Source organism: Capra hircus, chromosome 22 (assembly GCF_001704415.2).
Source record: "Capra hircus breed San Clemente chromosome 22, ASM170441v1, whole genome shotgun sequence".
In the NCBI taxonomy this organism is placed as follows: domain Eukaryota; kingdom Metazoa; phylum Chordata; class Mammalia; order Artiodactyla; family Bovidae; genus Capra; species Capra hircus.
This window is the reverse complement of record NC_030829.1, coordinates 10,100,608-10,126,110: the sequence shown is the minus strand read 5'-3', so window position 1 is coordinate 10,126,110 and position 25,503 is coordinate 10,100,608. Positions and strand designations below refer to the sequence as shown.

Below are 25,503 nucleotides of genomic sequence, written 5' to 3'. Positions count from 1 at the left end.
CACTCAGTTTTCACATTGTATCAGAGACGGAGGACATTCTGGATGCTGGCTTTAAAATGAAAGTAAGGCATCCAAACTACTGTGGAAGCAGCAGCCATCCTGTTTCAGCTCCTAACTTCACACTGAGCGGTGAAAAAAGAAATAAATGGAGACAAACGGTGCTTTGGTTTGGGAAATAATGTTTACGTGCACAGGATGCATCCACTTAAGTCTTTTAAAAACCAATTGTTCTAATGACTTTATTGCTCTGTAACAAAATAAACCAAACTGACATTGATTGCAAGGTCACTGAACTGAAGTTTAACTGTATTAATAAGATGCGAGTCTGAATGCTAGGAGGAGGCTGGAGGAGGAAGGCATCACAGTATATTGTGTTCTTGTAAACAGTAGTACATACAGAGTAAGAGGGACTCCTCTAGTTGATGCTAAATAGGACCAAGTGCCTCTGCTTGCAGAGGGATGAAGCATTATGGATTACATTCCATTTTACATCTGCTGGGGCAAAATATCCTGCTCTAAAGAAGAATGGATTCCAATCTGGCTACTTTCCTCCTAAGATGCTGTTTCTGTTTCTCCTCCGTGATTCCGGTTCCCTGTAAGGTGGGCTCAACCTCCGAAAGGGAGTCCTACGGGATGGCAGGAGGGGGACCTTCCCCCAGTAGAGAAGATGTCAAATGAAGATGAAGCTCTCACGGAGACTTTCTGCCACATTCGCGTCCCCAGCTCCATCCCCTCAAGGAAAGGACTTCATCATTGAAAGGAAAGGGCTGTATAGTCGTCAATAAATAAGAGCTCTCTGCCCTACCTTCCCCCACTTGACCCACCATCTCCATGCTTCGTATCCACATCTGGTAGTGAGAGTGGCAGGAGGGACTGCCTGACGGCAAGTGCAGGGCAAATCAGGTCTTCAGGTTGCTGCCACATCAGCTTAGCCCGCATATATTAACACACACCACCAGGAGGCGCTCTGAGGACAGAAATTCGGCTGGATTGTAAAGTGGGGCTGGGGGTCTGTGGGGAGCACTAGCATGTTAAGGGTTAGGGAGTAGGGCTTTCTGCTGCTCTGCAGAAAGACTGCAGGGCTCTCACATGTGACGATGCTGACTGGTGGGTACTGGGGACAAAGGTCTGGAACCAGAATCACACTTGGCTATGTGGATCCGAGCCTCACCCGGGGGGCCACCCCTCAGACTGGAGCGCCCTCCAGCGGGTTAACTTACACCACATGGAAGGGGAGGGAGGTGAGTTCCGGGGGACAACAGTGGTTACCACCTGCTGGGGTACCGCACTTGGCTTGCACTTGGCTCCACAAGCTGAAGCTCTCAGCCTCACCCCCACCTTGGGCAGCCTGGACGTGCTGTGCCATGGGCCCCCTGCCTTGAGGCTGTTCCCCCACAGTCTCAGACCCTTGAGTCTCGTCTCACTGTTTCCTGGGTAGCTGGTCAGTGCGGCAGCTCCTCTGGGTTAACACAGTGTGAGATGAGGCGTCACCCCAGGGCTTGCCGACTTCCAAAGGAGGGGCCGGCAATCAGATGTTTTCTAGAACATCGAGTGGGACCAGGCCTCTCTTCTTTCCACTGAGCACTCTGATAAAGCCATCTTGTTCTTCTTCAGAAGCCACGCAGATCTGAATAAAGGAAGGAGAAAAGAAAGACATGTGTAAAAGGAAAGAAGCCAGAACGCAGGGCGTGTGTCACTGCTGGCTGAGGTCAGCGGACACCAAACTGGAAAAGAGGGACTGGTTTAGGGAAATTGTGGCTTGGACAGAAAAATAATTCGTAAGAAATTAGGCACCACCCTGGGTTTGGAACTAGATCCAGGCATTGAATGTTTTCTGAGATTCAGCTTTATGAATAAGGATCAGCACAGCAGGACTGGAGGTGATGATTCTGTGTTCCCTTCACAAGTGTCCTTGTTGAGAGACCCCAGAAGGACAGAATGAGATAACATTTAGCACAGAGCCTAGCATGCGCCACTCAGTGAGTCCTTGATGCATTATTTTATAATCCAACATAACAGCCTCCACTTAGAGGGCTCCTGTCATATACCTGGAAGTTTATACGTAAAATATCAGGAAGTCAAAGGAAGCTATTTCATTCCTGGTCCCAAACAAACAGATGCTAATATCTTGCATACTTTGGGGCTTCCCAGGTGGCACAGTGGCAAAGAATCTGCTTGCTAATGCATGAGACACCAAGAGACGTGGGTTGGATCCCTGGGTTGGGGAGATCCCCTGGAGAAGGAAATGGCAACCCACTCCAGTATTCTTGCCTGGAGAATCCCATGGACAGAGGAGCCTGGCAAGCTACACTCCATGGAGTCCCAAAGTGTTGGACATGACTGAGTACACACACACTCATTTCTTGTATATTTCAGAGCAGGATCGCCTACACTAGACTTTAAAAGGAGGTGGTTAATATCCACCTGGGTACTTTGTCATTCACCCTTTACATGACATTGAAGGGCATGTAAGGGCTTCCCTTGTGGCTCAACGTAAGAGTTGGCCTGCTGCTGGGAGTGGCTTCCTGGGGGAGAGTGGGGAAGATGCATGGCGGAGAACCATGTAGATGGGGAGGCCAAGGGAAGGAATGGAGCAGCTGTGGAAAGGCCTTTGTGTGGGCTCCTGAGCTGGGGGTGGACAGTGAACTCTCAGGCCTGGATAGATCCCACAGGCCAGTAGGCTCCAGGAGGTTTGTAAGCTGGCTGTCATTGATCCCACAGCCCCGGTCTGTTAGAAGCAAGGGGTCTGGCAGTTTGGACCACATTAGATATTAGATATCACTGTAGAGTGAGAAGCATAACCCCTCTGGGAGGCAGCTCTCTGGGGGATTCGCTGGAGAAAGGGCAGCTATGAGTTGTTAGTCACTGAGATAGCAACTAGAAAATGGTGCTCCCGTCTAGTGAAGGAGATGCAGGCAGGGCACCAACAGAAACCAACAGAGTGGGCTCTTCTTTGACACAGAATAAGGAGCTTAATAGTTACATAGCAGGATACTTCGAGAGCCTGATGTGTGACTCCTGATGCTGGGGCACACCACGGACTGGTGTCTGATTCATGTTTCAGAAATCTCCTGCCTGTGGGTTAAGTGCCCCCGTTGGCTCCATCCCATGTTGGGCCTATCTGGCTAAAGTCCTACAGTCTAACTCACTTCTGAGAGCACATATGCTAATAAGGTTTCCCCTTGCATTGCCTCCAAGCTAGTGTGTGTGCGTGTGCTCAGTCACTTCAGCCCTGTTAGACTCCTTGCAACCCTATGGACTGTAGCCTGCCAGGCTCTTGGTATTGGCATTTTCCTGGCAAGAATACTGGAGTGGGTTGCCATGCCTTCCTCCAGGGGATGCTCCCAACCCAGGGATCAAACCCATGTTTCCTGCATCTTGGGCACTGCAGGTGGATTCTTTACCTCTGAGCCACTTGGGAAGTCCTGCCTCCAAGCTCATTAACATTTAAATATGCTGCCACTTAAAGCAGATAAACAGTCATTTTATTTCAAAAGATTTCTTGCCTACCACTCTTGGATTCAGTCTTCCTCTCAAAATACCTGGGAAAAGATAGGGAACTGGAGGTGGAGGAAAAGTCTCGAAGCACTGAACATACAGACTGACAACCATTCCAGAAGCTGAAATTTCTCCAAGACCTTTGGAGGCAAGCTCAACTGAGGACAGGAGCAAGTTGTGCTGCTGGACTAAGGATAAATCTACCAGACTAAAAGGTGCCACAGCCATGCTTGGCTGACATCAACAGCCATCACTGCCCTCTTCCCACGCAGCAGAGTGGGGACTTTTGTTCTGTTGTTGCTCTGTAGCCTGCAGGACTCAGAGAAATCCTAATTGGCCCCAATGTGTTTCTGTCCTCTGTGCCAGCGATTCTCCTAGTGGTTCCCATGGGACTCGTTCTAGCCAATGAAACAGGAAGGACTATCTGCTTGGCAACTTCTGGGAAGATTTCTTTTCTTCTTCTAAGAAATGCACTGGGAAGAAAAATCTCTTTCTTCTGGCAAGGATTCTTGGAGGGCCTGCAACCCTCTATGACCATGAGGGGAGGTGGCTAACATTTCACTGATAGCAGAACAGAGGGATGGAGGAATCTAGATCCTTGATCCTGGGATCAAACTGCTGAATTACAAATCCAAGAACTGCCCTGTATCCAGATCTCTTATTATCTTAGTAAAACATACCTTTGGAGGGCGACTCAATTGGAGTTTTACGACTTGAGATATGTATTGGTTTACTACTGCTATCATAACAAATTACTATGAACTCAGTGGGTTTCAACAACACAATCTAATATGTGTACATATAGCTGACTCACTTTGTGGTACATTGTAAAGCAACTATACTCCAATAAAAATTAATTTAAAAAATAAAATAAAAAATATTGGGGCTACCAAAACAAAACAAACACCCCAACAGTCTGGTGTCACAGTTATCTAAGTCCTATATCTGGTGGGCTTGGCTAGTTTTCTCTGCTCTGGGTTTCACAAGGCCAATACCAAGGAGTCAGCAGGTCCTATTCCCTTTTCTTCTCTCCTGTTTCTCTAGGAGAGAATGCTGTTCCAGGCTGATTTAGGTTGTTGCTGAATTTAGTTACTTGTAGCTGTAGGCCTGAGGTCCCGGTTTCCTGGCTGGCTGCCAGCCCCGGGTCATTCTCAGTTTCTAGAGGCTACTGGAATTCCCTGACTTGAGGCCCCTTCCTACCTCTTCATCCAGCAAGGGTGGGCTGAGTCCTTCCCACACCTACTCTCTCTCTGACCTACCCTTCTGCCTCATCTCTCTTCCACCCTCTTTTGCAGCATCTTTCTGGCTCCCAGAAGCTACACTTCACTGCCTGTAAGGACCCAAGTGATTAGATCTGGCCAACTTGGACAGTCCAGGCTACCCCCGCCACAGGGTCCATGACCTGTGACATAATTACGTCTGCCAAGTTGCTTTTGCACGTGAAACAAATCTAGATTGGTTTCCTGTGGTTGCTGTAACAAATTACGGTAAGTCCCTTAAATACAAACCAGCTCCATTCCAAGACATGTCTGTAAGTCCAAGTTGTTCAGAAGTCCAACAAAGTTAGCCAAGTTACCCAACTAACACAGTCAGTTATATAGTACTATACTGTAAAAGGTTTATAATATTCGGTTAGATAAAATGTTCCTTCAGTTTTTAAGTAAAAATAAAAGACAGTTTTCATTTTCACCAAGAACTTTATTGAACAACATATTCACCATTTTGTTCCACTACCTTCTGCCTCCATCTTCCCAACTTTTTATCTTTTTGAGCAAAGAACTATTCCACGTGCCTTTTACAGTCTTTCCATGATCTGAACTTTTTTTCCATTAAGAGAATCTTGTAAAGACTGAAATAAATAGACATCTGAAGGTGCAGTGTCTTGTGAATACAGCAGATGAATCATAACTTTCCAGCCAAGCTGTAACAGTTTTTGCCTGGTTATCAAAGAAATGTGCAGTCTTGCATTATCCTGTTGGGAGACTGAGTTTTCTGTTGCCTAATTTCAGATGCTTTTCATCAAGTGGTGCTTTCATTTTGTCTAACTGGGAGCAGTACTTGGACTTAATTGTTTCTTTTTCTTGGAGGAGCCCATAACAGAGGAGTCTCTTCCAACCCACCATATACAAAACATCACCTTCTTTGAATGAAGAGCAGCCTTAGGTGTGGTTGGTGGTGGTTCACTATCTCTTCCATTCTACATTATTGTACAGGACCCACTTCATTGCTCCTCACAATTTGTTAATGGAACACATTTTTGTTACATATGTGGAAATATGGTCAAGAAGGTTATTTTCACTTAACTTATGTGGAACCCAAATATCAAAGCAATGAACATAACCAAGCTGGTGCAAATGATTTTCAATGCTAGATTTGGATATTTTGTGTATGTTGGCTATCTCCCAAGTGGTGTAACGTTAACTGTTCTCAGTTAATGTCTCGATCTGATCACTATCAACTGCAACTGCTCTACCTGACTGTGGAGCATTGTCTAGTGAGGTATCTCTAGGATGAAAAGTGCAAAAGTGCACTTTTGGCACTTTTGATCAGTCACAGCATCTTCTCCATACAGTGCACAAATCTTTTTCTGCATTTCAATCGTGGTTTTATCTTTCTTGAAATAATAAAGCATAATATGCTGATAATGTTGCTTTTTACTTCCATCTTCAATATAAAAATGCTACACAAAAATTCACCAATTTTGATTTTTTAAAAAAATGCACACTGACACGACAGATGTCACACTATACAATCCAACAAAATTGTTTTGAATGAAGTGAAAGACCACTAAGCACTACTAGCGCCAACTTATGAAAAAAACAAAAGGAACGTTGGGGCCAACCCGATACTTCCCATGCAAATAACACGTAAAAAAGAAACACAAAAAATAAAGAAGACACTTTTACAGGACAGTACCTTGAAAAGCACAGCAGTACAGTGCAGCAGTCGGCACTGCGTAAACAGGTAAGAGGAGTTACTGACTAGAGGAGGGAGAGAAGGTGGGAGATGGTAGAGCCGAAGGATCGTCAGCAATAGAAAACGGAGGGCAAGCTGCAATTTCGCTCACACCTGACCCTGATGGTTCTGGTTTCTTGCTGGATTCAATTCTATCTACCCTCTTGAAAAACATGATCCAGCGATGTCTGGGAAGTAGTTCTTTTTTCCTCATCGCAGACGACACAGAAGCACTGGACTGCATTCTGAACAGCTGCTTCCACCTTCGCGGACCATTCTATGTTCGGGTCCTGCATGTCAAAAGCTAACAGTGCCTCCTCAGATAAAGAAAACCCCCTCGTCACTTCCTGTGGCATGAATTCCTTCGGTTCCTCAGCAGTATCAGCTACATCACCACTGCTTTCACACGTGTTTCTGGACATCCTGGGTTTGAAATAAGGATACTGTCTTACTGTGCTCTATACAGGACTGCAGGTAAAGTACACGAAAGCGCCGCCACTGTGGAGGACGCATGCACAGACAACACACACCAGACACGTGAGCTAGTGACTACGTGACTGGACACGCGAACACACGTTCACACCTTTGAGAGCTTGCGACTTCAAGGTTCCTGTGTAGGGCACTTACTGAGCCACAAATTTGGTAAACTAAAACAACACAAATTTATTATCTTGCAGTTCTGGAGAGCAGAGTCCCCAGATCAGGGTGCTGGCAGGGCTGTGGTCTCTCCAGAAGCTCTAAGTGAGAATCTATTTCCTTGCCTTCAGCTTCTTGAGGCCACCCGCATTCCTTGGCTCGTGGTCCCTTCCTTTATTTTTGAGGCCAGCAACACAGCATCTTCACATTCCTCTTTCTTCCTCTCTCTCTTCTTCCATTGTCATCTCCTCTGACTCTGACCCTCCTGTCTCTTATAAGACCCCCTGTGATTACATTAGGTTTACCTGGATAACCTACATCTCAAGATCCTTAACTGAAAGAAGACCTGCTGCAGAGGAGAGAGGGCTGATTAAGGAGAAAACACTGTGAGGAAATAAACACTAAATTAAAATCAATGTCAGGAGTGATTGAAGTCTGCATAAGAACTTCAGAAAACTGAAATGAAGTGGGGGACTATCTTGAAACATTCTCCTAAGAAGTGAAGTGATACGTGGGAAGCAATAAAGAGATTAAAACCGTAAGGACAAAACAGTAAAACAGATGATCCAACTGAAGAGTTATTAAGCTGCTGAAGGAAGAAGCATTAAGATCAAAAGGCAAATGACAAACTGAGGGAAATGTTGGCCACGTATGGTAGATCAGGTGTCAATAGTTTTAAGGGAGAAAACGTTTTCAGTAGCATAAGAAATCACGTAGAGAGATTATTCATAAGGAAATACAGGGGTTTCTCTGGTGGCCCAGTGGTTAGACATCGGCCTTGCAATGCAGGGGACATTGGCTGAATCTCTAGTCTGAGATGATTCCACAGCCACTGGACAACTAAGCCTGTGTGCCGCAACTACTGAACACACTCTAGAGTCTGCAAACCCCAACTACGAGTCTGTGTGCCGCAGCTGCGGAAGCCTGAGCGCCCGCGAACCTCTGCTCCGCAACAGAAGAAGCCACTGCAAGGAGAAGCCCGACCAGAAGCCCGCAGCTAGAGAGTAGCCACCGCAGAGCAACAGAGAGCCATCACAGCCAGAAAGGAAAACAGACAAATTCTTTTTAAAAAAGAAATACAAATGCCCAATACATACATGATAAAATTTCAACTTCCCTAACCACCCAGGAAATAAGGATTACCATGAAGTAGTACCCACTTCTAAAAATGACGGATATCATTTGTATGCTATACAAATACGTAATAAACAGTAATACTCAGTTCTGGCAAGGATGTGGTAACCTAATTATTCTCAAAAATAGCTGATGTGGGTGTAAACTGGCATAAACTTTTGGGAGGCAGTATGTATCAAGAACTGGAAAAATGGTTTATTGGTTTTCCTGTAAATTCTAAAGTATTTTCTAAAGAAGGAATCAGAGTTATGGAAAAAAACTTAGATTTAGAGGTGTTCATTGCAGTTATCCATAATAGTTTTTTTTAAAATTCTGAATATCCAGTCACAGAGGAATACTAAATACTTTCTTGTCCATGTGTACATCCTGTACAGCTGGCAAACTTTTCCTGTAAAGGACTAAATAGTAAATATTTGCAGGCCTTGTGGTCTCCACTGCAATGACGCAGCTTAGCTGCTGCAGTATGAAAGCAGCCATAGCAATATGTAGTGAATGAGTGCAGCAACGTTCCAATAAACTTTGTTTTAAAAACAGGGCCAGGCTGATGCAACCTCTGATCTATATGATGATATGTTATATAATTGCTAAAACCTGTGTTTTGATAAACATTTAATAACTAAGTTAATAAAAGTTGGGAAACTAAATAGAATATGATATCAAAATAAGAAAAATTTGGTGGGAAATAACACAAAGGTATTTATGTTGATCATTGCCTGATGGTTGAACTACCTTGATCTTGGTTTTCTTCTTTATAATTTTGGGGGGTATTTTTCAGATTTTCTCCACAATAAATGCATTTTAGTTTTATAATCTAAAAATGATTCATACATTAAAATGCTTTTATAGAATGTAAGAATCAATTAAAATAGTTCTCCAGGGATGATGGAATCATGGATGAATTAAAAAATAGTTTTATGGTATTTAAGTTGATCTCATAAAGATAGGTTTTTAAATTTTAAAAATGAAGAAAACATACTTTAGTGTCAGTGCAAACTCTAGATATGTTCTTGACAAAAAGATAACTTAATTCTGTTTGTAGCAAAAGTTCTGTGGAAACAATAATGTAATAATTGTAAGACAAATGAACCCCAGAGGCAGAAATGTGATTTAATCACAGAGATGTGTTGAATTTGTTTTCAGAATCAAATTTCTTCTATTTCCCTGCTAATGACCATTTGTCTCTTTATATTTTTAGACTTATAAATAGCATGCTATTTTCTGATGTTTGCTGCTGTTGTTTTAGTTGCTAAAGTTGTGTCTGACTCTTTTGGGACCCCATGGACTGTAGCCTGTCAGACTCCTCTGTCCATGAAATTTCCTAGGCAAGAATAATACTGGAGTGGGTTGCCATTTCCTCTTCCAAGGGCTCTTCTCGATCCAGGGATTGAACCTGCGTCTCTTGCACTGCGGGCAGGTTCTTCACCCCTGAGCAACCAGGGAAGCTTTCTGATGCTTATTAGGTAATTTCTCGGGAGGCCTTGGCTGCTGCAGATGGATGTCCCATTTAGGCAGCAAGGGTAATGACTCTGCTCAGCACTGATCCGTGGTGGCTGGGCACTGTGCTGGCACTTTACACAGGTGATAGACGTGAGTCTCATCTCCATGCCAAGTGGTAGACACTGCTGTGCCAATCTTACAGATGAGAACACTGACATTCAGAGGTGATTTTGCCAAAATCACACAGGGTATAGACCATTTCTGTATGACACTGGAATCTGTGCTTTGGCTACTACAGTGAACTCCCCTCAATCAATAAGCAAGATTCAAACTTTTACACCTAAAATAGTTTAAGACACTAAAGTCGAGATAAATTTAAATTTTTTCTCAATAATTGATTTTTTTAAATGTAATTTTCTTTCAGGGGGCTGATATTTCCAAAAATTGCTTGCCACATTGATGACAAAGACTGAAAACAGAGAGTCTGTGTAGAAGCAAAGAGACCTCAGTGCATTTTGCTGACGCACATGTAACTGGAAATAAAAATGCCTTCAGTTGTCACAGAACTACTAGAGGACACAAAAGTGAGAAACGGAAATGAAGGTCATTCTCGAATTTTAGCTTTGATCGGAACACCCAGGAAGTCTGTAAAAGACTAATTCGCTGCCTTTGCTCTGAAGGTTTCTGCTTCCGCAGATCTGGGTGGAGTCAGAAATCAGCATTTTCAACAAGCTCCCATATTATTCTGATTCAGATGGTGCAAAGGCCACCCTTTAGAAATATCAGGCTAGACAACTACCAGTGGTTATAGCATTTTCCTACAATTATGGGCAGATCATGTGGTTCCAGGTTCAAGCTGAAACGCTGTGCTGGGTCTTGAAGATGACTCATTAAAGATGCTGGGTGGTTTGTCTCTCCCCTGCCCCAGCAGGCTGTCAGCTCAACCATGAGAGTGGAACGCATGTATATGAGCTCATTTCCAGAAAAAAATTGGGGGTTGGGGGGATATGGTCCAGGGATTGGCAGAAGTCACTGACTGAGTAGCTGTTCCACTTTTGGAAACTGATCAACTTAAGCACATTTTAATTTGCCTTCTGGTTGGTTTCTTGCCATTCCCTTCTCCAGGGGATTTTCCCAACCCAGGGATCAAACCCGGGTCTCCTGCATTGCAGACAGATTCTTTACCCTCTGAGCTACCAGGGAAGCTCTATTTGTATTTTAGTAACATAAAATAATGTTTAATCTCAAATGGGGAAGCACAAGATTCTGAGAAGAAAAATCAAACAAGCTAGCAAAATTATGTAATAATGCTTTGCCAATAAAGATGAACATCCTTCCTGGATGTATTTCATTCAGAAGACTTTCCAGATTTTGTAACAGGAAGGATACAGTTGAGTAATCTTGGAGAAGTTTGAGACATTGACATGGAATCCAGATGGGAAACGTGACCGTTTGCTTTGTGGGGTGTGTATGGTGTTAGAGATGGGGTCTCAGTCTGATGTGGGTGATTCCATTGCCTGGAATCAAGAATGACTCACTAAGGCTTCTGTGGCTTCTGTATGAGCAAGAATTTGTTCCCGGGGGTCCTTCTGGTCCTAGGACACTTGCCTTTCCTGGGAATTGACTATGCAAAAGGCACTTTGCATTCTGAGTTTGTTCCACATTGTCCAGGGCACATGGCTCAATGGAAGGCACTGACTTGAAGCTTGCAGGTCTATCTTTAAGTTCCAGCCTGGCCACTTGCCAGGTTTTTGCCCCCGAGCAAGGCACACCACCTCTATGAACCATTGTTTCCACATTTATAGGGCATGTGTTAAACTTGAACAAATAAAATATTCTGGGTTGGCCAAAAGGTTCGCTGGATTTTTTTCTATAAGATGGCTCTAGTAGCATTTAGTTGCCTTTAACTTCATTTGAAACAATTTTGTTAGGTTGTATTGTGATATCTAGCATATCAGTGTGCATTTAAAAAAACATCAAAATTAGTGAGTTTTTGTGTAGTTATTTTAATACTGAAGACGGAAGAAGCGACATTTTTATTATGCTTTATTATTTCAAGAAAGGTAAAAATGCAACTGAAGCAAAAAAAGATTTGTGCAGTGTATGGAGAAGGTGCTGTGACTGGGCGAATGTGTCAAAAGCGGTTTGAGAAGTTTCATGCTAGAGATTTCACGCTGGAGGATGCTCTGAAGTTAAGGTAGTGGAACAAAATGGTGAATACGCTGTTCAATAAAGTTCTTGGTGAAAATGAAAAATATGTCTTTTAGTTTTACTTAAAAACCAAAGGAAATTTGTAGCCAACCCAATAGGTATATAAGCTTTGTAAATATTATATAAGCTATATGTTTGGTTCCCAGGGAAGGCAACTGAGCTTCCTAACATTTTGGTTTTGCCTGTTTAGATCCTGCTACACTAGTATCAGGCTTCCCTGGTGGCTCAGATGGTGAAGAATCTGCCTACAATGTGGGAGACCTGGGTTCGATCCCTGGGTTGGGACGATCCCCTGGAGAAGGGAAAGGCAACCCACTCCAGTACTCTTGCCTGGAGAAGTCCATGAGGTTGCGAAGAGTCAGACATGACTGAGCGATTAAAACACACACACACACACACACAATATCATTGGACTAAGAATATCTTTTCTCAAAGTGAATACACTCATGTGACTCTACTCATTCAGATTTATTGGTATTTGTCAAATGACTATTACTCTATTTTGGTCACACTTGGTGTACGCTGGTGGGCTTTACTCACCTGATTCTCTTTCAGTGTTATCTGCCCCTGTTCCTTACACCCAATGAAGGTTCTAACACATCTAAAAATCTTCTCATTTTGGTGTACTCTCTGAACAAAGTTGGCTGGAAAGAAGCCAATTCTGTCTTGAATTTTCCCCTGAAAGCAAAAAAGAGGCATGCAGCCATAATTGTAGCATTCATGGTAATGATAGTTACCAAAAGATTTTTCTTAAAGACAAAGAAATACTTACTTTCCACCAGTCTTCATTAGAGTCCTCTAGAAGAGTAATCATGTCTCCTGGCCTAAAATGAAGAATGAATGAGTTGGGTGGAGGGTAGAGGGGGTGAAAAAGAGAAAGACGGTATTTTCAAGTCAGAAGTGGTAGCTTTTCACTCACCCAAATAATACTAAAATAAAAATGACTTTTATCTGCTCTTCCCACCCATGAAAATAGCTTTGTTAGAGGCTGAATGTATTAAAAAATTTTTTTAAACTTTATTTTTATACACAGATGATCATCTCTGCATTGTAAAAAATTCTAAAGTGTGGAAGTCTAAAATATGAAACCGGAGTTTTTTCATATTCTGCTCCGTAATCCCCCTCCCGCCGTCCAGAGGGGACCACTGTTAATAGTTTCCTGTGTCTCCTTCTGGACTCTTTTCCACACACTGACATTTACACAGAGATATGTAGGTGTATTTGCTGTTTCTTTTGTCTTCCATCGACATCTAGCATGAGGCATTGTCTTTATTATTAGCTGCATCTTCTCAGTACCTTCTTGAAACCACTTTTACTTAATTTCCATTGCCCTTGCCTGTCACTTTTTATATTGGTATAATCAAGAAGCTTGTTTTAGACTTGTGTGTGTGTGCATGTTATATCCTTCATTAGGAATTACTGGATTTAACCGATGACTTATATGATGTTTCTGCTATGGATATTGCAGATACAGTGATTATTTGCCATCTCTAATTTGATTTTCACGTCCACCTCTGCGTGTGTGCGTGCGTGTGTGTGTGTGTGTGTGTGCATCTTTTATTCCTTCTACTCAGCACGAATGGCACTTTTACTATCTGAAGACTCATATTATTTTTCAACTGGGGAAAATCTTGTCCGCTATTTTTTCACTCTTTTCTCCCAGTCATTTTCTTTCTTCTTTTTTCCTGGAATTTCTAGTCAACATGTGCTGGACTTTCTAGATCAATCATCTATATCTTTTGTCTTTCTTACACATTTTCTGTCTTTAACAAGAAATATAGTCTAGAATTTTTCTCAATTTAATCTTCCTAATTGCTTAGTTTGTGTATGGGCTTATCTCTTGTAATATTTATATTTGTTACAGTACTGAGGGTTTTAGGGAAATTTTAATTTCCAAGAGTTCTTTATCATTTTCTGAATGTCTCCTTTTCACATTTGTCAGCTTTATCTTATGGACGGAAGAGCATGATGGATGTTGCTGAGGATATTATTAGATACTAAAAACAATATTTCTTCCCTTTATTCAATTTGTTTCCATTAGGATTAGTTATATTGTTCTTTGTCTTATTGCTTCTTTTTTTGATTGTGCTGAGCAGCATTTGGGATCTTAGTTCCCTGAGCAGGGATTGAACCCATGCCCCCTGCAACAGAAGCACAGTTTATCTCAACACTTTACTTTTCCTTCATGCCAAGGGAGTTTGTCCTGCACCTGTGTTTCTTGGCTATTTCTTTATATTCATAACTGAAAACACAGGGTATGAATCTCTGGGTGATTTTCCACTATCAAATACATCTGCGTCTGCAACGAGTGAGGACTAATTTCAAGCTCTGCTTAAGACAGCAGGGTGTGCCAGTTGATGCATCTCATCTTCGGATGCTTGAAAGTATAGCAGACAAGCAGTCTGGGGACTCCCACCACCACCCCAATGGCAAAAACAAGAGCGGCTTTCTTAACCCTGGGAAGGAGAAGGTCCACTTATTTTCCTCCATGTAAAGCTGCCTTTTCTTTCCCTACCAGTCTCCACAAGCTCTGGAGGTCCAGAACTACCTCCAATTCTTTTTCTTTCTCAGTCTTTTGGGCCACACAGGGGCACACTTCCCTGGGCACGGGTTCCCTTTCTTAGAGCACAGGTGATGGTTTAATTCTAGAATCAAACACCACTGCTGCCTATTGTTCATTCTAAGCAGTAATAATGGGTTATGAATGAACACTGCTGGGACTCTGTATCAGTTATATATTGCTGTGATAATGCTGTGTAACAAACAATCCCCAAATCTCAAAGGTTCCCTGACATTCTTGGGTGCTGGCTGGGATGACTGGGGTGATTTTGCCTTATTCCATGTTTTTCATAAGCAAGAAGGCCAGTTTGGACATTCATGGCATTGCCAGGGCAGCAAATGGAGATGTGAAAAACACGTAAGGCTTCTAATGAATAGGCTCAGAACCGACATATTGTCATTCTGCCTCAAAGCAACTCTGGTGAAAGGAACTGTAAAGTCTCAGGACAAAGAGCATGGATACAGGGACAGTGACGAATTGGGGCCATTAATGCAATTCAGCCACTGGGACACTTGCACACTCTTTTGTGAGATCAGTGTCTGTTTGAATATGCTCTTACATAGATGTTTCTCTCTGAGCATTCTTTGGACTCTGGTCATCTTCTTTGACTCTATTTGCTGTAGTCTCCCAAGAAATTCCTAAGATTTTGGGGTTTCTGATAGTGTTTTTCTTATTTTCTAGTACTATTACGGAGATATTCTTGGAAAAATATATTTCTCACACTTTAAGGGATTGGCGCAAGAAGGGAAGCAGATTCGTGTGATCCGTTTGCTATTCTGGTTCAATCTTCTCTGCTGTCATTTTCAATTCTCGGTTAATATCTATCTTTGTAGGGGACTCCAAATATAACAGGCTTGTTACACCTGAAGCATTAAACACCACTGGCATTTTGGTATTTCAACAGTCACAGTTTCATGCTGATGCCACAGAAAGTGAGGAGGATGAAAATCACTCTTTTCCCAGGTGAGGGATTTAATTAAGCAGCACGGATGAAAGTCAATGTAGAAAAATGCTTCTAGCTCCAGCAGGTTTATTTAACCTAGTAACCTAAGAAACTGTGTGTTAGCATCAACTAGAGTGACTTTGCTGATGGTCTGGCAGAAATTATAAGTAGGGAATCAAGATTGGAAGAGGCATCTTTCCCTGGGTGTAAAACAGTGCTGCCTGAATCCAACCTCTATTAAAAAAAATGTATTTATTTATTTGACTGCACCAGGTCTTAGTTGCAGCATGCAAACTCTTAGCTGAAGCACATGGGGTCTAGTTCTCTGACAGGGACTGAACTTGGGTCCCCCTGCATTGCAGAACGTGGAGTCAGCCACTGGATCACCAGGGAAGTCCCTCCAACATCTATTTTTATGGTCTGGATGGTCAATCTTGACCATGCCCAGAGGTGGACCGTCCCTGAGCCCATGACCCACGTGAAATAAACCACACATTAGAATAAAGCACTCACTGGAATACAAGCTATAATTGTATGAGAAAGATCAGATATCCTGACAGCGTGATGGGGATTCTGTCTTAGGAAAGAACACTGCCAGCGAATTGCTGAAAATTGCTTGGTGAGTGAGGAGAATTACATTCATCCCTTTATCCTTTGCTGTTCTGTTTACCTGCTCATTCCACAAATATTCTAGACCACTGACTCTGAAAGGATGATTTTACTAGGGGCTGGGTATACTTTGCTGAGTAAAGGCCTCATGGGAGCTAATATTCTAGTGAGAAGGAAGGATAATAAATAAGCAAATGCATAATTAAACATTTCATAAATAATAAATATAGAATGTGTATGCATAACTATAAATATATAATTGCAAATTGTCTTCAGGGCTATCAGGGAAATAAACAGGATGCATAAAGAATGAGTGATTCCTACTGATACGACTTAAATACTCGAATCAGGAGGCAGAGACAGCTAATGTGGTTTTCATTTTGGGAAGGATCTTGCTTTAGGGTGGTACTTGAACCCAAAACAACAACTCTCTAATATCTGGGTCGGTACCTGTGTGGCTTGTGGGGCTTCTGCAGCCCTCATGCCTCTGCCTGGCACCCCCCAGCAATCTCAGCATTCTTTCCCACTGAGCCCCCCTTAGATCCTTTCCCACGCTGGGCTCTGGGCAGTTGATCTGAGCAGGCACGTAAGGTAAAATCATTCAGTGTAATGTAATATTTTTAATTTATTAAAAAAATGCCTTGACCCACTTTGAAACTCTGTCTAGGGACTGATCAGTTCCTCTTAGACAACTGATTAAATTAACAACCCACCTCCCTTTCGGGGCTCGAATGCTCTGGGGCACTATGTACCAGCCTCATCCTTAACTGCCCTGGCGTGGGTTCTGGACAGCTCAGGACAGCCTCTGTGACTGGAGCCTGGGACATTATTCAAATTAGCTAACCTGTGGGGAGCCTGGGAAACCTCACTAACCCAGCTGCTGACCACATGTAAGCTGCCCCTACAGCTCCAGCTGCTGTTAGCCCGACTCCCCAGTCGCTGGTGTGGTCCTGTGTGGCCGCACCACACACTTCACTCTCAACTGTGGGTTCTCTTCTAACCTGTTCTCAACTTAGTCCTCTTCCCCTTCCTTCTGCCCACCTGCTCTCCTGAGGCAGAGCCTTGCCCTGGATCTTGGTAGAATGGAGGCCTAAGGCTTAGAATTCTCCTTCCCTGGGTTGTTCCTAGGATGGACACTGCCAGGGTGTGACTCTCTGCCTCCAGCTATTTTACGCCTTTGTGTTGACTGGAGCCCTTTCCATGAAATAATTCTTTCTTATTTTGTGTTATCACACTGTGTTAGTAGAAAGTACTGCTCTGGTATATCAGTTATTTTCTTTCTTTTAGGTGACTTTATATTCTGATCCATTATATATAGATTTTATAATTTAACTCTATATTTCCAAACCTTGGAGATGAACTCAAAAGAAAGTGAAAGTCACTTAGTTGTGTTGGACTCTTTGTGACCCCATGGACTATACAGTCCAGGGAAGATGAACTCATCTGGCTCCCAAATACTTAAAAAAGTTTGTGCATGCTAAGTCACTCAGTCTTGTCCGACTCTTTGTGACCCTACGGACCATAGCCCACCAGGGTCCTCTGTCCATGGGATTCTCCAGGCAATAATACTGGAGTGGGTTGCCGTGCCCTCCTCCAGGGGATCTTCCTGTTTCTTTTGCTTCATTCAATCAATCAGAACATCCTAAGTTCAGGTAAAAATTCTGCTGCATTGTAACCCAAAGTTATGTTGTTGTTTTTGTTCAGTCGCTCAGTCGTGTCCAACTCTTTGCAGCCCTATGGACTGCAGCAAGCCAGGTTTCCCTGTCCTTCACCAGCTCCTGGAGCTTGCTCCAAACTCATGTCCATTGAGTCGGAGATGCCATCCAGTCATCGCATCCTCTGTCATCCCCTTCTCCTCCTGCCTTCAATCTTTCCCAGCATCAGGGTCTTTTCCAATGAGCTGGCTCTTTGCATCAGGTGGCCAAAGTACTGGAGAATTATATACATTGATAAAATGTACAATGCACTTCAGAAACAATCCAATTTGGAGCGGAGAGATCAGAACACTGCAGCTGGCCTTTTCGTTTGCTCAGTAAAATGGGTCTTAAACCTTGAGGAAGACTTTCAGGTTGCCAATATCATGGTTCAGGGAACATCTTAAAATTCTGAGGGAATTGTGGGCTATCCACAGGAGTAGGAAGAAAGTAACAAAGCTAACTACAGAATCATGGCTTTGCGGCGAGGACAGAGTTTATTTGTGAGTGTGTATATGTGTGTTTCCGTGTATGTGCATGTAAGCTGGACGGTTGCTTTCTGGGGTCGTTTCCAGAAGTCCTCTGCTTCCCTCATGTGGTTTCCACTCGGGCACAGCAACCCATCTCGCCCTCACCCAGGTACACTGGTTTCAGGGACTGTGAAGGCACAATGTCCACAGAGCGTATGAATGATGCAGGCAAGCCCAGCCATCTACAGGGAGCTCTTCTGCAAGGTTAAGTTATGAAGATGCTTGAGTCTTCCATGGGTGGGGGCTCTCGAGAGTCGACTGTGAGCTGTCTCGAGGCCCCCCATCCAGCCTGTCTCCAGTCCCCACATCAAACACAGATTCCTATGGTTGGAGATAGTGACACCTTTTTAATGAGGTCACGTGTTAGGTCTTAGGTGTGTACTCAGGATAAAAAGATGCTTCAAAGCATCAGTCATCTTAACTGTCAGGTGAAGATAATAATAGTACATTCCTTACTTTTCCAATGATTAAATGAGATAGTACTTGAGAAACACATTTAGATAAGCCTACAAGAGATGGTGGTTATTACGGTTGTTAAGACATAGTCACTGTCCTCAAGATGTTGGTGATCTCAACCGGTAACTTAACAGTATCACTGCTAAATGAGAAGAAATGCACTCGGGGGCACAGACATGTATGGAATTAAGCCCAAACAAAAATTCCAAACAAATATGCTTCTTTGAGACTGAGCTACCTCAATAATATTCACCTAAGGACATACTCCAAGGTATCTATATCTCCATCTCTCTATACAGTGAACTATATTGACTTTGCAAAGTTGTATGTGGATTAAATGAGAAACCTATGTGGAAGTCTTCAGCACTGTGAATGATATACAATGAAGGCTTAAAAATTATAATTTCCTTCTAAAAATTTAGTTTTTCACTGGGATATGAGAAAATTCAGTGTCCCCTTAGGTTTCACAGGGACAATTGCTTAATGTAATAACCTTTGACCTCCTAAGTGGCTTCAAAAACTGACCTTTGATGTAATTCAGAGTTTTGGAAAAGTTTCTCTCTCTTCACATCTCCAACCCCCTTCTCTCTTCCCCTTGACTCCAGGTAGAGACCACAAAGTTGTGGCAGGCTCAAGGTGGAGGGAGGAATCTACTGCCCACGTAGCTGACTTCAGGGGAGATGCTGGAAGGGTGCAGGTCCCCGCTACCCAGAGCCTGGGGGACAGCAAAGTTCGCTGAATGAAGTGGGGGAGACTAGTAGCAATTATACACAAGGAAGAAGATCAAGAGAGACTTTCTCCCTAAGAGGGTTTGATTCCACCATTAAGTCCACTAAATCATGCTGCCTCTTGTACGGCAGAAACTTTGTGAAACTTCTTAAAATTGCCCGTGTTACTCTGCAACTATTTGGGGATTAAAAATTTTTTTTTTTACAGTTTCCCATTCATTAGGCAAAAAGAACCCCAAATCAAGCTTACATCAACCACTCTTACTCAGGCCAAACAAATCTCCTGGAGAAACCCAAGCCAAGGGGAACAGAAAGGTAAAAGTGAAAGTCACTTAGTCTTGTCCAGCTCTTAGCGATCCTGTGGACTATAGCCCACCAGGCTCCTCTGTTCATGGGATTCTCTAGGCAAAAATACTGGAGTGGGTTGCCATTCCCTTCTTGAGGGGATCTTCCCAAATCAGGGATCAAACCCACGTCTCCTGCATTGCAGGTGGTTTCGTCACCATCTGAGCCACCAGAGAAGCCTCAAGGGGAACAGAAAAGGAGCCAGCTGAACTGCTCCATTAGTTTCAGATCTATTGCGGAATTTCCCCCTAGACTCTTTCCTTGATTTCCATTATTCTGGTCTGGAGACTTTAAAATCTTAGCATATGGTTAGGGAACAGGGAACTCCTAAACTCTGCAGTGTGATTTTGTCTTAAGCTTGGCATCCAGAAGACTTGCCTGCACCTTCTCAAGTCCAGAGACCAGCTCAGAGAGAAAGCATTCAGCTAAAGGGCCATTTGGATGAGACTTGGTAAATGTTCCTGAACTGTCACATATCATGCTCTCCAGAACCTAATTGAAAAAGGCATTTGAGTGAGAGAGAGGCTGCTAAACACATTAGTGATATTCGGGAAGATCTGGGTTTCTTGACATAGCACAGCGTCAGAGCATAATATGCATCAGAGACTTTCCTCAAATAGCCCTTAATTGTATTTTGATGTCCTGGTGACTGTGAAGATTATTTTTAAATCAAATTGGTGCATTAGAATTACATTTAGCTTTAATTAAGTTGATGCATTTGCCAAGCAGTAATGTACTTAAGAGAATGGAAACGAGACACCAAGTCTTATTTTGTCTAACACTGTCTCGAGGGCTCTCCTTTTCTTATTTTTTGGAGGATTTATAAAACCTTATAGAGTGAAGGACGTTACCAAATAAACCACAGGCCAAAGCCCCAGTGCTGACCAGTGTATTGAGCACTGGCTGAGGATCAGAAACCTGCATCCCATTTGGGTCGGCCGCTGGCCCACTGTTCATCTCAGGAGAAATCAGTCAAGTCACAGTTGTTCTCAAACCAGGCAGATTACCAGAGTCTAAGGGAATATTTAACCATACAGATTTCCAAGTGGGAATTGAGTCTCCAGTACGGGTGTAACCCAGGAGTCTCTATTTTAATAATGTTCTCCTGGAGATTCATACGGATTGTAACACGTGGTTTAACCATCCTAACCATTGTTCTCTCTTTTGCAAAATACTGCTTGCTAGAACCACCTCACATCAGTTGAAAGAAGGCAAGGGGCTGTCAGGGACAATTTGGAAGACTCTGAAATCGGCAAAACTGATGATTGATCTGGGGTGCTATCTGGTGCCCCCTTCTGGGTCACCTCCCCGTTTCAGTGTCTTTGAGTTACTGCACATCTCTGCAATAATGCAAATGAGCCTTACCCTGAGAAACGTTAGTGAACTGTGTCTGGCAGAAAGTAGTCAATGACTACCCTGTGAATATTATCTACTTTTGCACCTATTTGTAAGTTCACATCAGCACTCCTAACTGCCTATATGTGGGTGCTGAGTGAATTTTCCTTTGAATCAGATGTGAAAGTGTACTGGTTCTCTCATTCATTAGTGATTTGAATGAAAATTCTGACATTAAAATGATTTTAATTTAAAAAAATTATCCTTGACCAGGAGTGACTTTTCATGAATGCCACTCTATAATCACACATTTCCTGTTCTTTTGAACCAAATTTAACAATCCAAATAGATTTATAAGGAGTAATGTGAGTGGCCAAAAAGGGCAAAATTAACACATTATCTGAATCTGCTAATATAAATTGTCTTTCTTTTCAGAGAGGAAACCTGCCACCTCAGTGTAGGATGGAAAGCCTGGGGTAGAAGAAAAACAAGCGGATGAAGGGTCTGCCTCCCCAGGTAATAGCTCCAAGCCTCCACTTCCACCTGTGGGTTCCTGGACTTGCTTCTCTCTCTCTCCCCTCAAAAGGGTAAAAGACCATAAATTGTCTCCTTGGAATATGAACTGAACAGCCAAGAGTCCATTTGCTAAGGTCTACTGAATTTTAAGTCAGTCTTTCCAGAATGAAGGCTGGGATGAATATAAGAATCTAAATATGCTCCTGCGGTGAATTTCCACAACTTCTTTTGTAATGGGATTTGCGATTGGCTTGCATCTGGCACCAGCTGTTCTTACAGTTGAACGATTCTTCTGCTACCCTTTCCTCAGTGGAAGAGAGAATGACTGCTCACTATTTAAGCCGCACAGGTACTCATGTCCACCCTTTCTGAAAGTCTAGGATGGGTTGCGATGCTACTCCTTAAATCTTCCCTGGCTTCCCAAGGCTGCTTCAATGCCTTCTTTTTTTTTTTTTCAAAGATTTAAATGAAATGGTGTCGTGTAAATAACTTGATACACAGTGAAAGTGTTAGTCGCTCAGTTGTGTCCAACTCTTTGCACCCCGTGGACTATAGCCCGCCAGGCTCCTCTGTCCATGGAATTCTCCAGGCAAGAATACTGGAGTGAGTTGCCATTCCCTTCTCCAGGAGATCGTCCCCACCCAGTGACTGAACCCAGGTCTCCTGCATTGCAGGCGGATTCTTTACCGTCTGAGCCACCAGGGAAGCCCTTGATACACAGTATATGCTCCCTAAATATTAGCTTCCTTCCTCTCTTCCTTCTAAGTTTTAGATCACGGTTCTATTCTGCAGTGGGATGATGTGGTCAGAAGACCTGATTCGTCCCAGTTGATGTTTCAGCACCTCCCTGAGGTGCAGCAGCAGCATCTGGAACTACCTCTCTGCCCACAAGACCTCGTATTGAAGGGACTTTCTTGTCGAGGGCCTGCAGCCTTATGGCCATGGGAGCTCTTTGATAACAGGGCCTGTGAACTGTGCACACTGCAGAGAGCACATACTCACTCACTACGAGATGAGCGGTGGTAGATGAAACAAATCCTGGAGATAGCCGCACAAGGGTTAGGGAACCCCTTGACCTTAAAGTGGTGTTTTCAATAAATCAGGAAGAGGTGAATTCAGACCATCCCACCTCCAGAGGACTTTGTGAATATTAGCTAATGGGACAACTGTTGCCTGGTTTTGTTCAGACTCATGCACAGGAAAATCTGGGACCTATGGCTTCCAAGAAAGAGTCTGGCAATTCAAGACTTTAAATCAGGAATCTAATTTGGAGTTACAAAAGAAGATATGTTTTTCTTTTACGGCCCCCAAATTTAGGTATTCTGACACAAACAGATTGAGTGGCAATTAATTTACATCACTCTTAAAATTTAATAATATTCAAACAGCAGTTTCCTCATTCCCTCTTTTGGCTCATAGGAATTTTTCCTCTCCTCTTCACCCCTTATGAAACATGGCCATTATCATATAAATCTGTTTGGAGAGAACTAATAAAAATGAAAATGATTTAGATGTGGAAAATGGATTCTTTGGAATAGACATACGTGGTCACTTAAATATGTATTTGAACCCTTGAGTTTCTTGTTTATGCTTGATCTTTTATTTCAGAGTCCCTACCAATGTTTCTGGGGTTCATGCTTCCTCAGAGTTATTTATATATGCCTACTATTCAAATACTATGTCAACTTGGCCAAGCCACTGAAGTTATTCTTACAGATTTTAAAAATATGCATCAATGTGAATTAATAAGTGATATCTCCAAGAATATTTTGCAGACTTTCAATGAGACAGGTTACATTGTAAATATGGATAGCAGGATTTACTTTCATCAAAAGGCTAAGCATGGGTTATCAAGCTTTTGCTAATATGTGTGCATAAATGCACATGTATTTGAGTGTGCGTGTCTGAATCTGTGTGTGTGTGTGTGTGTGTGTGAGACTGTGTGTGAGTTTGTGTGTATCTGACTGTGAGTGTGTAGGGGTTATGTGCATATGTGAGTGTGTCACACACAGTCATGTACATGGCCAGGAGAATGATGGACACACGGCTTTTGTGGATTTATGAGACCGTTTCTGATCACGATGCCAGTCCTGATTATAATGGGGTTAACCAGTTTGTATTTCAAGTAGCATTTTGAAAAGCTTTGCTCATTAATTAAGCTGGCATTCCATAAAGTGTAATTTTCAGGACTTTTAAAACACTAGACAGTAAAGGTGTTTGGTGGAGACTGTCTAAGACCCTTAATGACAGAGGTTATCTACTATGCAGGCTCATTACACTCAGACAGAGGAATCCAGGTGGCTCTTTGATGTTATCAGACCTCAAATTATCTGCAAGGACAGCTTGGAGAGTCCTCACATGATGGCATCACATCTTGTGTATCAGTGGTGAGATTCCACACCTGGAGCATGTCCTGTCAGCAACCACAAAACCTACTCAGAAGGTAAGAGACAGGGTGTCACAGCCTCCTTATCACCAGACTAATTAGATAAAGTCTCCTTGGATGTGTTTAAAGATTAGACAGAGTTTTGAACTATATATCTATAAAGATATATATACTATATATCTTTAGAGTAATTTATCAGAAGACCAGGAAAATAAAATGTATTATGAAATGATACAAACGATGAAGAGACAGTATCTAAATATACTGTACACCTCACTTTGTACTGGGCACGAAATCTCATCTCATTTTTTTTTAACATTATCTCATTTCTCAGTCTCCCTAGGAAGGAGAAAATGGAGGCTGCAAGAGACTAAACAGTTTGCTCAAACTGATGCAGCTAGGATGCATCAGAGCTGGAAGGTGGACCCAGGTCTTTGTGACCCCGACACTGCCTACTCCTTTCTGCCCTGCACCCTTGCTCTCCCCTACTCTCTGCCCATGATGGTGGGAAGATTATCATGGCTTCCATGAGTGCCAGAGTTTTGGGGAGGTGACAGCAGATGAATTTATGAAGGAAGTTTGCACTGATGCGGAGCCTCTGCCTTCAGGCAGTGTGTGGAGACTAACGATGGGACCACAGCAGTTCTGACAGGGGCAGGCACTGCTCTGGGAATAAGGAGGCAGAGCCCTACACCCGCTCTTCCTGAGGCTCACCCTACCATGCCCAAACTGTGTTTGGCTTAGCAGCGCCTCTCCACATTGTCTTCAACTCTTCGCTCTCTGTGAATATGACTATGGACTACTGTTGGTCTCTTTTTACAACTTCTTCTCAACAAATCATATTCATCCTGAGTTCAAGGCCCATCTCCTTCAGGAAACAGGTCCTGGTAAACCACTCTGAGCTGGGTTAGCTTCCTCCTTTATAGTTTCCATTCTATTATCATGGACTCTATTTGCCCACTAATTGTATATGCCAGCGACAACGCTAGTTCATTTATTTAACCTCCACAATACTCATTCATTCATTCATGGAATATTTGGTAAGCATCTACTAAGTCTCAAGAGGAAAAGGCACTGGCAACCTACTGCAGTACTCTTGCCTGGAAAATCCCATGGACAGAGGAGCCTGGTGGGCTGCAGTCCATGGGGTTGAGAAGAGTCAGACACGACTAAGAGACTTCACTTTCCCTTTTCACTTTCATGCACTGGAGAAGGAAATGGCGACCCACTCCAGTGTTCTTGCCTGAAGAATCCCAGGGACGGGGGAGCCTGGTGGGCTGCCATCTATGGGGTCGCACAGAACTGGGCACGACTGAAGCGACTTAGCAGCAGCAGCAGCAGCAGCAGCAGCAGCAGCAAATCTCAAGAACTGGCCTATACTCCAGGGACACAGGGTTATTTAACAAATACAGATTTGTTCTCATGGGCTTTACAAGGGAGAGATAAGTTAACCAAACATTCCCAGAAATATATAAATACAGATAAGTGCTTTGAAGAAAAGAAATATGGTGTCATGAAAGTATATCATAG

General features: G+C 43.0%; 1 protein-coding gene across 3 annotated transcripts in view; it reads right to left on the bottom strand.

The window, feature by feature from the left end:
• STAC (SH3 and cysteine rich domain) overlaps positions 218 to 25,503 on the bottom strand; it is a 115,856-nt gene continuing 90,570 nt past the window's right edge. For 2 of the 3 annotated variants that reach the window (XM_013973462.2, XM_018038450.1), the window contains exons 9-11: positions 12,644 to 12,695; positions 12,412 to 12,549; positions 218 to 1,627 (exon numbers count right to left, since the gene is read on the bottom strand). In XM_013973462.2, the coding sequence (XP_013828916.1) occupies positions 1,529 to 1,627; positions 12,412 to 12,549; positions 12,644 to 12,695 (289 nt within the window). In that variant the 3' untranslated portion in view covers positions 218 to 1,528. Of the gene's footprint in view, positions 1,628 to 5,234; positions 6,877 to 12,411; positions 12,550 to 12,643; positions 12,696 to 25,503 lie in introns of those variants that run through there. The other variant, XM_018038451.1, reaches the window with a different exon arrangement.